At 41.7% G+C, this 18,771-nt stretch overlaps 2 protein-coding genes across 4 annotated transcripts; both read right to left on the bottom strand.

Moving 5' to 3' along the window:
* Positions 1 to 5: 5 nt before the first annotated feature.
* LOC127762137 (transmembrane 9 superfamily member 1-like) lies at positions 6 to 4,234 on the bottom strand. The gene is made up of 12 exons (XM_052286514.1): positions 4,035 to 4,234; positions 3,292 to 3,484; positions 3,078 to 3,182; positions 2,911 to 2,928; positions 2,747 to 2,835; positions 2,514 to 2,666; positions 2,219 to 2,353; positions 1,966 to 2,132; positions 1,368 to 1,462; positions 901 to 1,274; positions 531 to 804; positions 6 to 449 (listed from the first exon to the last, which is right to left on the bottom strand). Exons 1-12 carry the CDS (start codon positions 4,134 to 4,136, stop codon positions 382 to 384), a joined length of 1,773 nt encoding a protein of 590 aa, XP_052142474.1. The 5' UTR covers positions 4,137 to 4,234; the 3' UTR covers positions 6 to 381.
* Positions 4,235 to 11,180: 6,946 nt separating this feature from the next.
* Positions 11,181 to 14,646, bottom strand: LOC127764600 (zinc finger transcription factor YY1). 3 transcript variants are annotated; one of them, XM_052289497.1, is made up of 6 exons: positions 14,284 to 14,646; positions 14,102 to 14,160; positions 12,627 to 12,826; positions 12,428 to 12,517; positions 11,983 to 12,126; positions 11,181 to 11,891 (listed from the first exon to the last, which is right to left on the bottom strand). In XM_052289497.1, exons 1-6 carry the CDS (start codon positions 14,328 to 14,330, stop codon positions 11,412 to 11,414), a joined length of 1,020 nt encoding a protein of 339 aa, XP_052145457.1. In that variant the 5' UTR covers positions 14,331 to 14,646; the 3' UTR covers positions 11,181 to 11,411. The 3 variants fall into 3 exon arrangements, with proteins under 3 accessions (XP_052145457.1, XP_052145458.1, XP_052145456.1); XM_052289498.1 differs by having other exon boundaries at positions 11,181 to 11,903; positions 14,102 to 14,150; positions 14,284 to 14,641; XM_052289496.1 differs by having other exon boundaries at positions 11,181 to 11,903; positions 14,284 to 14,639.
* Positions 14,647 to 18,771: the final 4,125 nt, after the last annotated feature.

Genomic DNA, 18,771 nt, shown 5'->3' with positions numbered 1-18,771 from the left:
GCATAAAATCTGAAAATGATGTCTTTCGGAGATGTTTTCATCATTAAACGTCAACAAATGTCATGGATCTTACAGCTTTAAGTGAAGCAACACAGATATGAGGCTCAAGAATAACAACTCTGGTATATACTAACATCTAAACTATGATCGCAGCTATATATGGCTAGTTGAACATGAAAATTGTGGCACCGAGAGGGGGATCAAAGAGAACAAAAGGGACAAGAAAACAAAAACCATGGCATCCCAGCAATGTCGCCGAAGAACGTTTGTACTCCATAAACTGCCCTGGCTTCTTGGCCACCAAAACATGGCTGATCACTTCACGGAACAAGCCACACATACAAAGTTTTTCGCCCCATCTGTCTAAACCGGGGTCAATGTTTAGTCACACTTTATGTTCCTGTAGATCCTTCTCACAAACAGTGTCGATCCAAGATACCCGACAGCACCTGGACCAAAATTCGAACCGGTATCAGTTGAAACCATCAAATTCTTGGGTTTAAGCATGCTACCGGTGTAGAAGAGCTTACCGCAGAGTGTTCCTAAACCTAGGCAGAACATAAGAGTGTAGCCGAAGTAGAAACTTGTCTGAAAGAATCCTGACATCTTGGTCTTCACATGGTAATAATATACGGAGTAGAGGTAAACATAGACGGCAGTAGAAGCAGCAGAGAAGAATGAAGTCCACTGCCAGTGGTAGTTCTCCGCATTCAGCAGGAAATATGTACCAACGATTGTTACACAGATGGTGACAATTATGAGGATCAAAAAGACTAGCAACATGAACCCATATACATAGTACACCTGTCAATAGATGATCAGGAAGGATGCATAAGTCTCAACTCTCAGGGCTCCTTAGTAATGAAGCCTGTATGGGAAAATTAGTGTTGCCTGTTTTACCTTGTAGTTCCAAAATGATGTGAAGACAAAGTACATCTCAATGAAGATGCTACCAAAAGGAAGCAGTCCTCCCATGAGGGCAATGACAGAAGGCGTGAGGTACCATTTCTTCTCAGGGATAGGGCGAGGAATAGTCTTTACTCTGCATGGATTATTTGGGGCACCACTCCAGTTTCTACCAACAACAGTTCCCAAAAGAGCAAGAGGGAAAGATATGAAGGCCCACAGGATGAACACAACCACCATAGTACCAAATGGTATGGCAGCTAATGATCGATAGAATATAGCGATTGTGTTAAGCACTAGGCCAATTCCAAAGCACATAAACGGAAATAGTGATGCTGTCATAATCATTGCCTTGATCCAGTTTTTCCCTGCTCAGCAAACCAAGGATTTAAATGAGGTGAGCATCTTATAGTAAAATAGGTGTGTGCCTGTTCAAGATGTAAAGTAAACTGAGTTCATACCCCCATGCCGTGAATAAAGTGCACCACTGACATATCCGGAGATGAATGAAGTAAGGGCATAACAAACAATGAATGTTGTGACAATAGCTCCTCGCCTACAATAAGAATATAAGGTGTGAGAGATGCGCTTTTGCATAGAATCAGAAAGTACGATTAGACTTAAATGCTTCATAAAGTAGTTCAGCTACTTGTGAAATAAAAGCAAAATATCAAAAATAAAGATAAATGTGCACTCCAAAGAACCTTTTAAGCAGTTCATTGACAGGCCGAAAATTAGAAAAGGGGGCTGGGTTTCATGTGAAGGCGGTAATTATGATTTGACAATTCCTCACATGTCATAATGTGATTGTAGTTATAACCACACATTCAGGCACACCTAGAATCTGGAAAACCTTACTGCAAAAACCAATGCAGTCCTGTCTACGTTAACAAATTGTGTATTTTAAACTGGAGGTGGTGTATGCTGTTTGGCTTGACAAAAGTAACAAGTGACAGGATGGAGAAAACTTAGGGGCCTAAGGCATTTAGTAGAAGCTGCCTTTATAGAAATCGGTGTTAATTGTAGTGATTTGAGGTAAATCATAAATGATGTGCATACCCAATATACAGCATTCCGATGATTGCCAACAAAATCACTAGCAGAATAAGAGCAGACAACTGTGTGCCAATACCAACAAGGGCTGAAAGAAGAGCCAAACTGCGAGGAGGCCGGAAAACATCCCCATGGACAAGCTTCCATCCAGATTCTTCACTGACATCTCTTTCCTGATATTGAATAAAAATGTCAGCAAGAGGATGTATGAAGTGCATAGCAGAATTTGTACATTATTTGAATATAGATAGTCAATCACCAGAGTTTCAAGATCATCATCGTCGCGGGCATACTTTGCATAGTCATTTCTTAGAGTGCGCATCAAAATCATTGACACTAGCCCAGTGAGAAAGATAACCATCATGAAAGAATTGAAGATTGAGAACCAATGGATCTGCCATAAAAATGGATTATCTGTGGTCAGAGGAAATGCTGCAAGATATACATGGGAAATTGAGAATCAAGGCATAATTTTTTATGTGGAAAATTGGCAACAAAATACATAAGAACCAAGGTGCAGAACCAGGCTTTAATTGCAGAAACTGAGTTCTTACCTGGTGTTCAAAGAAAGGGTAGTCAAGGTATACATCAAAGCGGTGAGCAAATGTTACATTGGTTGGTTCCCACTTGACAGAATATGTCATATCCAATGCCTTACCCGCATCAATAAGCTTTGGACTTTCTTGAGTAAGATTAACATGAATAATCTACAGGAATGTAACAGTAGTAATACTCAGTTTCTTGAAGGTCCTGCGAAGGAATAAATGCAAGTTCATGAAACCCAAACCTGATTGCCATTGTATCTGATGACGATGTTCTTGTGAGTGAAAAGGAAATATTTGTTATCGCTATTTCTGTCTGCCTCTCCAACAAAACCTGTTAAGTTATAAGTTATTAGACTATATATAAGATCTTTGAGAGAAAATAGTAATGATAAAAGAGGATACATACCCCATAGAGGCAAATCATCTTTGATAGTGGCATAGAATTTCCCAGAAGTGCGCAGAAAAGGATAATAAGTAAATCAATAAGTCACAGTGCGTAAAAATGTTTATGCGTACTGAAAAATGGCAAGTAAACACACCAGCGGAGTCAAGAAGGAAACCAGAACAGCTTACCAATGAAGAATTCAAACCAATATGAACTCTCAATCGCATCAGATAACTGTTTGGCCTTGTCAGGATCAAGTTCAATTGAACAAATGGTACCCTTGTCAACATCCCCTGAGACAAACCATGATCAGTCTTAAACACTGCATTTTACCTTCCCGTTTCAATGTTCAAAACTGAAGCAGCATAAAAAGAACAATGCACAACAAAAGTGATTGCTCACTTCCAAACTTTATGTCGATCTGGCTGTCAATCAGCTCATTTCCACCGAGAACCTCCCCAAGCCCTCCCCATTTATGCACGGGGTTATTGGACGGATGGCAAAACGGAAGGCTGTAGTAGTTGTAAGTTTCCTGTGGGTTGTTGTACGGGCCAACCTTGTTCACCCAGAGCATAACCTTCTCCTCCGATTGGTACTACACAAAGCGAAGAACACGACACATCGTAAATGTTCCAAAGCACCAGACAAACACATTCTTCCTCCAAAATACACAGTAGGCCAAAATATCACCTAAATCCTGAGTTAATTACCGCAAGACCAAACATTACAGTCAGACTAACTGCACTAGACGTTACAGATCAAACGAGTCAAACTTTCAGAAGGACCATGGATGCCGATAGAGACGAACTCTCGCATTGCACCCCCTCCATTTCTCACCACACTCGCGCGGCGAGATCTCTAGCAGAGACCACGCGACGAGACCCCGATCCAGCACGAGGGAGGGACTGGCTACCCGGAGATCCCGCCCCGCCGGAGCCCGCGCCACGCAGATCTGACCCTCCCACCAGGGCGAGCACGGATCTAGCGGAACCACGGCGCACACGTCCCCGCCACGGCGGCCCGAACAGACCCCGTCGCCGCCGGGTGGGTGGCGATCGAGTGTTCCGACGCCGAAGCGCGCGCCCCCCCGTCTGTTGTTCCCAGCGAGGCGATGAAGTGGGAGGAGGAGCTGGTTGGTTTTTTACCTTGTGGTCGGAGTCGGAGGCGGCGGCGAGGGGGGCGAGGAAGACGACGAGGAGGACGGCGGCGGCGGTGGCGGTGGCCGCGTGGGCGGCAGCGGAGGCCATTGGGAGGGACGGCGAGTGCGAGGAGAGGAGAGGGAGGGAGCGCGGGCGGACGCGCGGTGCAGTGGCTCTCTCCTCTCTGCTCCTCCTCCTATTGTGTTATTATTACGAGAGTACTACTACTACTAGTACTAGTATTTTTTTTCTTTCTTTTTGTTTTTTTATCCTCTCCCGGGCTGTTCGTTTTGTTTGTCTCTCTTTTTTTTACATTTATTAATAATTTAACACTGCTTGAAACGGGCTTTGATTGTTTTACATTTTAACCCACTTTCATTCACTCAGATGGTCTCACGTATTTCCTCCATAAAAAAATAATCTAAAAGGGGATATGACTTATTCAAATTCGTTACATTAAGAGAGGTTACATCCTGGTCACAGCGTGTTTTAGGTTTTTCTTTTTTTTACAGATAGAATATCAATCCTATAAGTTTTAATTAAAATAAATTGGACAATGGAAAAAATATTAAATTATTAAATGTCTTGTGTGTTGGTGTCATCAACTGGTGTTGCTGACTTCCTGCATGGAGGAGCGAGATGGGTGACGAGGTTGAGGAGGTTTTGAGGAGAGGCACCTCTCGCCGGTTGAGGGTAAGGGCCTGTTTGTCTGTGGAGATTAGATTTTGAGAAGCAGTTGTTTGACAGCCAGCTTCTAAGAATCTGGAAAAGCTCTGAAACCCAGCTTCTCTAGCTTCTGGCTTCTTAGTTCATTTTTCAGAATCTGTAACTATATATTCTCAGAAGCTATGGACTATTTGGGGCAGTTTCTAGCAGAAGTAGCTTTTGTAAAATGCTGCAGCTGGGACAAGCTCCCCCAAACAGGGCCTAAGGCTGTGTTCTCTAGTTTCGGTTAGGAACACATGTCCTATGCACGAGGGGTCTATTAGCGCGTGGTTAATTAAGTATTAGTATTTTTTTTAAAAAAATAGATTAATTTGATTTTTTTAAGTAACTTTCATATAGAATTTTTTTTGCAAAAACGCACTGTTTAGTAGTTTGAAAAGCGTGCGCGCGGAAAATGAGAGAATGGAGTTGGAAACCTATGAGAAAGAACTTAGCCTTATAAAACGTGCAATGTCTTGCGGAGGAGTCGATTAGTAAACATATTACTTTCTCCGTCCCAAAATGTAACTACCTAGTACAGGATGTGATATTATCTAGTCATACGAATCTGGACAGGAGGTAGTACGACAAATCTGGACAGCTTCGTAGTGGTAGCACTGGTGGAGAAACCATTTATACTCCCGGTTGGCAACCCCCTTTAGTCCCGGTTTTCCAACCAGGACTAGCAATTCGGGACTAAAGATGCCCATCTTTAGGCCCATCTTTTAGTCCCGGTTGAAATAACCGGGACTAAAGATGGATCTTTAATCCCGGTTGGTGTTACCAACCGGGACTAAACAGGACTAAAGAGAGGGTAGCGGTAGTTCCATTAGGTCTCCTTTTCTTTTTTTTCATTGTTTTTTAGCCAGAGTTTAATCCCTATATTTCCTCCCAAATCGAGTGGGATGCATATCCAAATCAAACCTCAAATCAAAATAACATCCCAAAACATTCACATCACAAATCTTAAGTTACTTGTACACACAAATCAAATACATCACAAATCTTAAAAAAAATTACACACAAATCAAATACATCACATATTATACATCTCAGATCCATACAACAAATTACAAAATTATACATCTCAGTGAATCACAAATTGTAAAAAAATAGAAAAGAAATAATGGATGCTGGTAGCGCCGCCTGCCGCCGCTCGCTACTCGGCCTTGCGCGGCGCCTGCTGCGTGCGGCCCCGCCGGCTGCCTGCCGCGTGCGGTCCTGCTGGGCACGGGAAGGGAGGAGGCGGCCCTTGCCGGGATGGGAGGAAGAAGGGGAGGAGGGGGAGGAGAGGGCCGGGATGGGAGGAGGAAGGGGAGGAGGAGGAGAGGGAGATGGATCTGAGGAGAGATCGGATGGGAAGGGAGGAGTCGGATGGGAAGGGAGGAGAGGGAGAAGGCCGGGATGGGAGGAGGAAGAGGAAAGGGAGATGCATCTGAGGAGAGAAGAGGCCGGTTGTTGGTGAGAGGATAGGGAATATGGATTATATACTACGCGTGATTTGGAGTAAAGATCTAGAAGATCCCAACCGGGACTAAAGTGATGATCTTTAGTCCCGGTTTGTGACACCAACCGGGACTAAAGATCCCCGCCCCTCTGACAAGGGACTGACAGGGGATGAACCGGGACCATCTTTAGTCCCGGTTGGTGTTACTGGGACTAAAGATCGTAGAATGGCTATGGGATTTTAAACCAGGACTACAGAGGATCTGTAGTCCCGGTTCTTTTTGTAACCGGGACTATTGTGGTTTTGGGGCGACCGAGTAAAGATCAGTTTTCTAGTAGTGTAGATAATGTCACATCCTATATTAGGTAGCTACATTTTGAGACAGGGTAATTAATGAATATTGATAAGTTATATAAGAAGTTTTGTGCAAGTGTGGTAGGTATTTAAGTAGAACATTAGACGTGTAGTATTTATGTAAATGGATTAACAAAATATAGAATAGTATATTTTCTATTGGTAATTAAATAGCTGCCTATGTGATATAGTGTGACAAAGGTTACATGTAGTAAACTTATACTACAGATAAATAGCATTTTTCCTTTTTTTCCTTTTACTTTATCCTTTGAATATTTCTTGAATTGTGGATATTTTGTGTTTTCATCAAACTCGATGTTATAGTACTAGAGTATTTTTCAACTTTTTTCATTGTACAGTTGATTGTTCGTATCTACTTGTATAGTTTTCTTTTTCCAGTGTCCCTACATGGTATTTCACTTTTTGTTAAAAATGTCACTTTTAGATTTTTAAGATTTGTTCTTCATTATTATATTAATAGAATACTTGTCGATACTTCGTGCCATTTCATCACGCAAGACAATATATAAAAGGTCCTTTTCCATTCTGGCCATTTTGCTCAATATATAACGGCCGATCCATGTTTTTTTTTGTCATCTTAATGGTACCAACATTATTCATGACCATAGGAGGATTATTGGGCACCTAGCTATTTATGTGCACAGTGCACTTGCAAAGAAAGAGCATGTACTTCATCATTCTTCTTGTAGTGAATTGTTCACTGATTTTATTATAGCGGTAATAACACAAATATAAATATAATCAAATAAAACCGTTTTTTTGCGAGGATAAAAACCTTTTTCGTTGTGGTTGATTATATTATAGTCGGCCAATAGCGATTGAATATACATACTGGGCATTGCCCAAAGTACTTTTGACGGTGGATCCAATGGTATTCTCCTAAGTGATTGATAAATATTGCTTATCATAGTTTGAGAAAAAAAAAGTCAATTGTGTGTCATGTACTTCTGTTTGGTATTGAAGAGAATAATATGTCTTTCATATTGTTCTCTTCACCAAAGGATGGATTAAGCCTTCTTATGTCATAATAGTATAAAACCATCCTCTCGCATTTCTTTCCATTTAACTATAAAACACTACTCAATAGATCATTAATCAAGATGATTTTGCTACAAGTATAACTAGGTGAACCTCGCGCGTTGCTGCAAAAGTTTAATATGATAACACCGAGTAAAAATATTGTGTAAGATAGCTAGGTAATATAATCTTGCGTAAGTTTATGTGGTTTATAATAATTTAAATTTAAATAGTATATAAAATAATGATTCAAATGTAAAAGTAAGTTGATGTAGTTTTATGAGAGAAGAAAAGGAGGGAGATAGTTTGGATCATAGATTAATCATCTAAGAGCTAAAAATAATTGAGGTGATATGACTTAATAAAAGAAGAAAATAAGTGGATAATTTGGACCGTAAATAAACATATAAGGACAAAACAGTTGAGTGATATGGGTTAATGAGAGGAGAGAGAGGGAGCACATTTTCGGCATGTTTGGCACAACTCTAGCTCTTAACTCCAGCTTTAAGCTGGAGTTGTGCCAAACGGTTTAGATCCTATGTTTTTGGGAGTGAAGTTAGTAGAGCTACTCCTTAAATATGGACTACGAGGTTTAGCTGGGTTTTTGTTGCTCCATAGCTCCATTCCAACCCAAAAGACCCACTGCCTTTATTTTTTTAGCATATTTACACACAAACGCCACAGAACTACCCGAAACTCACCTCCTCACCCCTCTCTATCCCTCTTGAAACTTCACCTCCCATGGGCGAACACAGACGGCAAGCCAACGGCGATGCTCTGACGGGGGCAGGCGAGCGGTGCGAGCAGCTGGCGCGAGTGGGGACGACGCGCTAGTAGCGCACGGCCGTTGGCGGGGATTCTATTTTTTTTTTAATTTTTTTTAGATCTAGAGCTAAAAGCTAGCCAAACATTTTTCAATAGGTCTCCAACCTCCAACAGGAGCTAGATTCTATTGGAGTAGGAGTTTGGAGTCCTACCAAACGGGACCTTCAACTAAGTTATGAATTAGGATGAACGTACTCCATCCAGTAAAAAAAAAGCCAACTTAGAATGTGTCCCCTCTTAATATAATGAATCTGGATATATCTGGATGTGCGTGTGTATGTTCATATAAATAAGTGTGTCGTGTTGTGCGTTGTCTATGTTATGTGTTTATAAAGAAAAAAAAACTACCATGGCATCCCGATGGATTGAGATCCAGTGCAGTTGTTACTATCACTGCAACTTTAGCAGTTGCAAGGTAGCCGATGGATCAAAAACAGCGGCTCAGATCATCAGAAAATACTGTTCACGAATCACTGTAGCAATTTTCTACTGTAGCGTATACTATGCGGGGGGTGGCAGAGCAGATCCAAGCTGTTGGCTGCATCGATCCAACGGTTATAATATGCTATCACTGCTAAAGTTGTAGTTGTTATTTTAACTGCATTGGTCATAATACGCTATCACTCCTCAATTCATCCCCGACCATGAGTAGTCCTAAAGAAAAAGGAAGGAGAGTGTGAGGGTTTTGCAGGAACGACGTGGGTTTCTTTATTACCGTTTCCAACCAACGCGCTGTTGGAACCTTCGCCTTGTCTTCGTCGCTATCTTGGGATCGGTGAGCTTAACGACGCGATCATCATCATGCCAGGCCCTGTATAGTTCATAAAACAAAAATTTTACGTTGTCACATCAAATATTTGAACGCATAGAAAAAAATCAATTACACATATTTGCGTGTAAATTGCGAGACAAATCTTTTAAGCCTAATTGAACCATGATTTGATAATATGATGCTACAGTAAACATTTGCTAATGATAGATTAATTAGGCTTAATATATTTGTCTCGCAGTTTTCTGGCAGAATATGTAATTTGTTTTGTTATTAGACTACGTTTAATACTTTAAATGTGTCTACGTATAATCCGATGTGACAACCAAACCTAAAATTTTTCCCACTAAACAAGGCCTAATGCGAGTCGTCGGAACTCGGGAACCCTCCTGGTCGGCGCTGATCAATGGCTCAGGCCCTGTTTAGTTCCCAAACAAAAATTTTCACGCTGTCACATCGAATGTTTGGATATATGCATGGAGTGTTAAATGTAGGAAAAAAACAATTACACATATTGCGTGTAAATTACGAGACGAATCTTTTAAGCTAATTACGCCATGATTTGACAATGTGGTGCTACAGTAAATATTTACTAACGACGGATTAATTAGACTTAATAAATTCGTCTCACAGTTTTCTAGTGGAATCTGTAATTTATTTTATTATTAGCCTACGTTTAATACTTTAAATGTATATCTGTATATCCGATGTGATAATCGAACAAAAAGAATTTCCCCAACTTGACTGCACGCTGCAGCCCCCAGCTTCGGTTGTGTACAATAAAATACCACTGTAGTAGTACTATTCTCTAGTACATCGTGGTCAACACTTTGGCAGTTGGCACGAATCAAAGTGACCTTACGACGCGGTAGGAGTCAACATAAGCAAAGGCAAAGAACTTGCACCGAATCGGGCACACTGCCGACAGGTTAGAAGCATAATTAAGCACTGGACCGATACATTGACGGGAGCTAGGAATTTACAAAAAATACTAGGACTGAATCAATCAATAAAGACCTCAACCAATGCAATTTGTTGAATCCTCAAAACTTTTCATGATTTTTTAAAGGATTTACAAGGGATTAAAGGAAACAAGCCTGATGTTCAATCCCTAATTATGTGTCTCCGCCCCGGACCGATAACCGCTTTCAAATGCAAGTTTGAGAAAGAAAATGAAGGAATAGAAAAAAAAAACAAAGGATTGTAAATAATACAGAAATAACTAGTGCCTGATTAGACTGCAGAAAAAAAAAAGAAATTTGAGAAACACATAAACTCAAGAAGAGAAACAGAAGAAAACTTTTCGTTAGGCTGAACCTTATGTTAAAATTAGGTGATACACCTGCTTTCCTTTGGAATTTATGATGGGTATACGTGAAATATTGTACGATATTGAAAATTGAAACATTATGAAAATGACGTTGCGAGATAACGTGTCATGCTTGTACAAAATTTAAGATGCTACTACATCCGTTCTAAAATTTTGTAATCTAGGATGAGATTTGACCCATAAAGATTCATTGTCTTAAGTTGAGTCAAATCCTATACCAAGTTGCTATATTTTTAGACGGAGAAAGTACTTCTTCCGTTTCACAATGTAAGTCATTCTAGCATTTCCCACATTCATATGTGGATGTGGGAAATGCTACTTACATTATGAAACGGAGGAAGTAATAGCTAATAATGATGAGTTGACATACTTGTATGTTGAGTTTTAGCTTATAATAATTGTATGAACTATATAGAAAGTATAGTTTCTACTGGATTCAATGGGTCCAATCCTCAATTTAAAATAGTGGGCTCAAAGCCAGCACAAACAGACATAAATAATAGCTGTGGGCCGAAACCACCGTGTCCGAACGGCATTGCATTGCACGTATGTACGGCAAAGGTTGAATTACCACGGCCGTGTCAGGTGGAAGAAAGCTGTGATTCTTCAACATTGGTAAGCACATCGAAGCATTGTTAGTTTGGTCCAATACCTCTTGAAAAAAGCAGGTGAAAGCATAAAAGGTTGCAAACAATGATTGTATTCTGTGATTGTCCTTTTGAATTTGATTAATGGGAGCAGCCCAACATCACCAACCTGCATAATTCAGAAGGAAGGGGGGTAATTCTCAATTCTGACCAACTACCCAGCCTTATTTTGAATATTGTACATGTATGCAAAACTATAACCCAAAAGCTAAGATTTTGTAAATCATATGCACAAGCACTGGATGAAAAAACGACTGATCTGAGCAGCTCATTCTTCGTCCTCAGTCTCCTCATCGTCGTCGCTGCTAGCAGCTCTGTACCTCGCCCCGTCCCCAACATTATCTCCCTCTTCCTCAGTCTCCTCGCTATCGTCCTCGTACAGCACATTCCTCGGCCACTGGTGCTCTTCGACAACACTAACAGGAGGTTGGTATGGCTCTGTGTAACCCCTGCGCTTAGGGACCTTGGGCAGTGGCATCTTGGCCGTCAGGGCGGGCTTGCTTCTTCGCTTCGACATCTTCGAAGAGGCGGCTTGAGCACCGGCATCCTGGTAGTGATTAGGGTGCTCTTTCTTCAGATGGAGGTTAAGTTTGTACTCATGAATGTATGCCTTGGCACAGCCATCATAAGGACAGACGTATGGGCGATCAGCTGAGGGAGCGGGTGGAGCTGCTGACGGTTTCGGTGTGTGACTATTATGGGAGTGGTCTGCTAGACCACTGCGGTTTGTTGCAGACCCACCTGGATTCTGGAGACCACCCTATATCAGTGTTATGAAAGTAAGTGGTCAGAACTGGTTCCTTCCTAAGCACAAATCTGGAGGTATAATTAGATCTTACCTTTTCATGCTGTTGCTTGATATGAGCCCTTAATTTTGATTCCTGTGTAAACCTTCGAGCACATTCTGGGTACTTGCACACATGATAGTTATCCGCAGAATGTGTTTTCATGTGTGCCTTTAAATTAAAATCCAATGAGAAAGCCTGCAATAACCAGGACCAAATATGTTAACAAGAAACATACCAAAACCTAACAAATTAACAGCAACAATTACCGATAATGCCAAAGGGGGGGGGGGGGGGTTATTCCATAATTAGAATGTTTGACCATATCCAAGCATGGCCCAAAAAAACTCAATACTATTAGAGAAAGGGAATAAGTGTTGATATGCCACTCCATATGGACTATTTAACATGTATTTGAAATTTATGCATCGTACGGAAAATGCAGTCAAGGAATAGAAATGAATGACAAAGTTTACAATGGAGAGATCATATTAATTACCTTTCCACAGCCTTCATGAGGGCAGACAAAGTTCTTCTCTCCTGTATGAATAAGAAAATGCCTCTTCAGCTTAGAGCTGTCTAAAAATTTCTGCAAAGTCAGATTCAAAAAGAAAATAACATTAGCGAACAACCCAGAAGCAGCAATGCCATAGTGATCCAGAAAGGCCAACGCAGGCAAGAAAGATTACAGGCAGTACCTTGTCGCAACCGGCATAGTGACACACATACTGCCTCTCCCCGTGAACATGAGCATGTTTCCTAAGAGCCCCTGCATCAACAAAAGTTTTCCCGCAGCCCTCATAGCTGCACAGGAAGAGAACCTCGGTGGTTGGTTCAGGTTTTGCCAGTTCTGCTTCTTGTTCCTTGTCCCTGGATTTGAGAGCTGACAACCTATCCTCTGTAAAGAAATAAGGTGAAAATATTAACAGCTGAAAGGGTAGTTCACAGAACAAAAGGCATGCCCAAGCCCAACAAATGAATTCAACTAGTTTAGTATCCTTATTGGTTGGACATGCCGAATGAGAACTCTACACTGCTCATAAATATGTCGAAGTGAAGCTCAGATGTAGTGCAGACTGCAAAGGCATGGGATATTGGTCAAAAGATATACTTGTAACTCGCTAAAAAAACGTTTGACAAAATTTCAATTGTTCGCTACATTTATCTCAGATCAAGTTATTTATTTACTAGAACAAATTGGTTTATAGGGTCTGAAATTTGGAAATGATAAAAAAAACATAGTAAATCTCACTATTCCAAAAGTCAAAAGGACTACACCTGTGCCTCACAGTCCCAGGTACTTGGACTGCAATGCTTATGCCATACAGTAATGAACGGACAGCATGAAAACCGAAAGCGAACTAAGGGTGCGTTTTAACTGGGTGATTGGATAGATCATAGACAGACAGAGGAAAATTGCTCATATGGATGGATTAAATATTACTCACTCCATCTATTTTTTATGGTCATATTTCATCTTGGCACACAGACCAAGGATAAGTAATTCTACTTATCATCCATTTAAGCATGCTACTAGTTATTCCTCGTAAACAAGCGATTCATTAATATTTACATTTCTCGATGCCCATGTAGCCAACCTTGTGTGGAAGAATGGAGAGTCACGCATTAAATCTGAGAAAGTCATTAAGAGGATAGGTTGTTGGATTGAAATATGCTTATGAAAAATAAAATTTTCAGATTTGGAAATATGCCTATCAAAAGTAGATGGAGAGAGTATAAAGCTAGCAAAAAGCTTAGAAAAACTTATCTAAACAATGCTGATGTAGAAAGCTTTTTTTAAAAAAGAAATTGTACTTCCAAGAGCTTCTTTTTTTTTTTTTAAGAAATCGTACTTCCAAGAGCGTTGCACAAATTAGCTGTTTAGAACGCTACTAATTACCGTCAAAGCTGTCACAAAGTCACAGGCCAAGCAAATCGCATAGCTCCCCTGCGGTAAAGCTAGCCAGGGGAGGGGCCAATTCAGAAAAAAAAATGCCTAAACAGGTCCTCTCTGATAAACCAACCTCCCATGGAATTCAAGCAGCCGGCAACTGCAAGGGATCCCATCGCGCATGATAACATCACGCGCGAGCATACGGACGATAAACCGCACATAGCAAAGTAGTAACAGGGCGGGGAGGCAAAGCAAAAAATTGAAGAGGGCGGGGCGTACCTCGCACCCATTTGTAGAGCGCGCATGGGCCACCGGCGACGACCAGATCCTGCGGAACCCTAACAACATGTATAAGCGCGTGGCGCGGACGAGAGATCAGATCCGAATCCGAATCAAACCAACAAGAAGCTCTCTCCCATTAGAAGAAGGGATTAGAATTCGAGGAGGAAAGAGGAACGAACCACTCCTTGACCCATCGGTGGCGGCGGCGCCCGGCAGTCTGCATCATCGTCGACGTCGGTTAATTTGCGGCGGCGTTAGGGGGGGCTAAGGGGAGAGGAGGAGTGGAGGGTTTGCGTTGCAGCTAGGGTTGAGAAGCTTGGGGGAGGAGGAGGAGGAGGACGGCTGGGATGGTGACGGCATGGTGGTGGAGGGAGGTGGTGGTGGCGGCTAAGGGAGGAGGAGGAGGAGGAAATCTATGGCTGCTCCCACTCCCACCCCAGCCACATCCCCATCCATCCCCCCCAAGCCCGGGCCGCGCCGCGCCAACAACGAGAGTAGCAAGCAGAGCAAGGTGGCTTGCGGTTGCGGTTGTTGTGCGCGTGTGGGGACATGCTGCTTGTCGCGAGAGAGAGAGAGAGAGAGTCAAGAGCGACGGGGGCTTTTGCTTGGCCTCGAGAGCAGTTGAGCCGAGACGGAATGCGGAGCAGAGGGAAGTACTGAAAATCTGACGTTCTGATCCTCTCACAAAATTTATTTTATAATTAAACCGTGTTAAAACTATAGTCAAAACTGAACCTCGAGCTTAGCACCGAGTTATACGCTTGAATATAAAAAAACAAGCATATCAGAGAGTAGTGAATGGTAGGAACATAAAAAAACCAAAACTTTTAGCAGAAATAAAAATTTATTATCTAACTAGATAAAGTCCTAGACGTAGCCGGTCAAACCGACGTATGCACACCGATCTAACCGCATCTTTCCCATCGGTCTGACCTTCCTGTAACATCCTAGCCCAATTAGGATTTGGTATGTGTGGCCCATGAGAGCTATGTGCATGTTTAGTACCACCTTGGTAGATTAGCAAGGTTGGAACCAACTTATAAAGCCTCTTCCCTCCGACCATGCCACTCCCGGGTTAAACCTTTTATATGGAGCGAGGACGAAAGTGTAAGTGGGGTGGTATGTGTAAATGGGCTCGTGTGTGAGGCACATGACATGGCATATGGCGCTGACACTGGACGTACAAACATGTGCTAAGAGATAGAAAAAAATTATCATAAATGGAAAATGGATATGGAAGAGAGAAAAAATCATATCAAATTTTATAGAGCATACAAAACTCTTTAAATTAACGATGGGACCCTTTTTCTCTTCATGTTTCAAACCTACAAACAACAATATCAACCTACAAACAACAATATCAAAGATTGAGACAATTCCTATTTTATCACCGCTGCAGGCCGGAGGTCGGGAGGAGGGCAGGCGGTGGCACGGGAGTGCGCGAGGCACGCAGGCGGCTGGGCTGGCACGGTGATGGTGCCGGGCACCGGCGCGTGCACGTCGGCCTGGGCGGGGCGCCTGGCGACCGGCGGCTAGGGTGGGGAGGGTTGGCCGGTTGGGATGGGAAGGGGAGGTGAGGAGAAGAGATAGGGTTAGAAATGTGGGCTTTTATTTGCTATTGGGTCAATGGGCCTGAAATGGTGGGTGGTGGGAGGGTTCAGTTTGGGCTCTTTTAAGTTTTGAATGGGTATAGGTATTTTTCTTTTTTCCTATATATACATATATGGAATATATATTTTATATATGTAACTTTTGTTCAAAAATCTTGGGTATTCATTTGAATACCCATGAATTATAGTGGGCCCGTCCCTGGATAAGTTGGGCCAATGGGGACATCGGGTCCTTTGAAGGGGGTATATGTGATATCCTGGCCCAATTAAGATTTGGCCTATGTGGCAGGGGGTGGGGGGGTATGTGACATCCTGATCCAATTAGGATTTGGCCTGTGTTGCCCATGAGAGATGTGTGCTTGTTTAGTTAGCAAGGTTGGAACCAACTTATAAATCCTCTTCCCTCCAACCATGCCACTCCTGGGTTTACCTTTTACACGAAATAAGGATGAAAGTGTAAGTGGGGTGGTATGTGTAAGTGGGCTCGTCCGTCGAATGGGATGGCTATGCTGTTCTGGAGGGAGGGCTGTTACACTTTTGCACGTCACTAGTCTGACTACCTCCTTGACACCTATTGGACTACCCGCTGGTTAGACCGCTTGTTAAATGTCGGTCCCGCTGTTTAAACCGCTCGTTAAATGTCGGTCTGATTGTCGGAATCCAGAAAAAAAATGTATCAACGAAACTCTTGAAAGTAGATTAACTTTATTGCATCAATATGTGTTTACAAAGTGCATCTAAATCACTCCTCTCTTAACTCACAAACTAGGATCGAAACATCGAAGCAAACCCTAATTTTTCTCTCCAAAAGATGATCTCTCCTAGCCTCAAGCCATCTTCTATTTATACCCATAATGTGGTTGTCTCTAGCCACGAATCCAACTAGAACTAAGACTTCTAATCACATAGGAAACATACCAAAACAGGGAAACAACATCCCCATAGAACTCCACACTCCAATATTCCTAAACTTGGACTCCAATCAAATTTGACTCATTTTCCCATACACGCACAACACCATGTGTATGCCATATGGAAACCTTAACCTCCATATGCATTGTTCTCTAGTCCGAGCATCCCACATGATATCTTTGACCGTCTGGACCTCAACTTCTCCCAAGCCTAGTCCTGATCTATCATCCGTTATACTCCTCCATATTCGAGTACAAGTTCGCACCAACTTGACTCACATTAGCACACAATAGTATCATATACGAATAGGAACCATCTGAAAGTCATAAACATGAAGCAATCTAGAAATTCCACGAAAATAACCCGAAACCGACTCTCCCTCGAAGTCTACCAGTCTGACCGTCGGGCTACTCGGTCTGACCACCCAGACATAAATGTCATGATATTTAACGACCTCTAAGAATAGTATAGAACATAGAACGATAAAACCAAATAACCAAACTATGGTATGATGAGGGAGCGATAATGAATAAGAGAAAAATATAAGAAATAAGCTCATGTAAGTGCTCAAAGGTTTGATGGCCTCTAAGAATAAATAAAACATGGAATAAGAGAAAAGTATTCAAATCATATCATAATGTGACGAAGGAGTGATAACTGAACGAAAAGATATAGTAGATCTAAATCTAATGTAAGTGTGATATGATCTGATGACCTGAAAGAATAAGATAACATATTAAAAAGAAGATATAGGAGATTCAACTCTAGTATGATGAATGAGTGACAAATGAATCAAAAGGGATAGATGATATAAGGCCATGTAATTGCCTGAAGGTTTGACAATATCTAAAAATGGATAAAATATGGAATGAGGATGCAAGTGGTCAAATCATGGAGGAGTGATGAATATGAAAAGATATACTAATCTAAATCTAACACACGTTTGGTATGGCTCGATGATATGTAATAATAAGATAAAATATTGAAAAGAAAAGAAAAGTGGTTCAACTATGGTGCGGTGAAGAAGTGATAAATAAATAGAAAGAAATAGATTATATGAATAAATAGCTCGAACAACTAATGACCTTTGAGAATAAATAGAACATGGAGAGATGATGGAAGTGATCAAATCATGGTGCAATGGATGAGTACTAGATGGATGAAAACTATGTGGTATATTTAAATATAACATAAGTATGCTATGGTCCGACGATCTCTAAGAGCAAGATAGAAAACAAAAAAGAAGAAATAGGTGGTTCTATTATGATGTGACAAAGGAGTGATAAATGAAAGAAAAGAAATTGATGTGTGACACAAGAGTGATAAATAAAAAAAGAAATAGCTGATATAAACCCACGTATATGCTAGCTACAAAACAAAACTAAAGATATCTGGATAAAGTGAAAAGGTCAATTAGGCCTAGAGGGGGGAGGGGTGAATAGGCTAATTTAAAAACTTAAGTAAAGCAGAAGCAGTAATTTTCGGAACTTCCGAAAATGCACAGAGCAGCGCACACAAAAAGAAGTATCTAGATCTAGAAGTCTACCACATGTAATCAAAGGCACATACAGCAACTAGACCAATAGCGACAAAAGCAAGCAAAGTTAGAGGAGAGGGATGAAGAGATATCACCATGGTGAAGCTTGCAAACTTGTTTCTGGAGTTCAAATCCTTGAGGGGATTCTACTCTCCGTTGAGGAGCTCACTAAGAGCCGGGTCTTACCTAACCCTTTCCTCAAAAGGTTGCACTAAGCACTCATCCTTCCACTAAGAGGTATCTCTTCCCTTGCGGAGGCGAGATTCGACCTTCACAAACTTCTCCCGGCCAACCACAAGTAGATCGGTGGCTCGGGAGTGACACCTAGCCGTCTAGGAGTCCTCAACCTCCAAGAGTAAAAGATGATGCAAAGAACTCCCGGAGATGATGCAAGTGCTCACAAATCTTCACAAAGACCACAAGAAGCACCCACACAAACTCGAATCCACACTCTCTCACACACACCAAATCCAAATCAAACACGGGTGGAGAGACGAATCGAGGAAGCAAGGCTCAAATGAACTAGAGAGAGAGACCAAGCCAAGGGCACAAATAATTGGAATGGAACCAGTAGGCCTCACAAGTGAGGGGAGGTGGGTATTTATACC

This window comes from Oryza glaberrima, chromosome 2, assembly GCF_000147395.1.
Source record: "Oryza glaberrima chromosome 2, OglaRS2, whole genome shotgun sequence".
In the NCBI taxonomy this organism is placed as follows: domain Eukaryota; kingdom Viridiplantae; phylum Streptophyta; class Magnoliopsida; order Poales; family Poaceae; genus Oryza; species Oryza glaberrima.
Note: the sequence above shows the minus strand (reverse complement) of the source record. Positions and strands in the feature narration are given on the sequence as shown.

Bases quoted from the DNA above. Each gene is read 5' to 3' on its own strand.
- LOC127764600 (XM_052289496.1), bottom strand. From the start codon at position 14,330: ATGATGCAGACTGCCGGGCGCCGCCGCCACCGATGGGTCAAGGAGTG. The intron at 12,518-12,626 runs GTACTGCCTGTA...CTGACTTTGCAG, and splicing joins ACTATGCCGGTTGCGACAAG to AAATTTTTAGACAGCTCTAA. The intron at 11,904-11,982 runs GTAAGATCTAAT...ACACTGATATAG, and splicing joins TCAAGCAACAGCATGAAAAG to GGTGGTCTCCAGAATCCAGG.
- LOC127762137 (XM_052286514.1), bottom strand. From the start codon at position 4,136: ATGGCCTCCGCTGCCGCCCACGCGGCCACCGCCACCGCCGCCGCCGTC. The intron at 1,275-1,367 runs GTATGAACTCAG...TTTGCTGAGCAG, and splicing joins ACTTTATTCACGGCATGGGG to GGAAAAACTGGATCAAGGCA. The intron at 450-530 runs GTAAGCTCTTCT...ATTTTGGTCCAG, and splicing joins AGGTTTAGGAACACTCTGCG to GTGCTGTCGGGTATCTTGGA.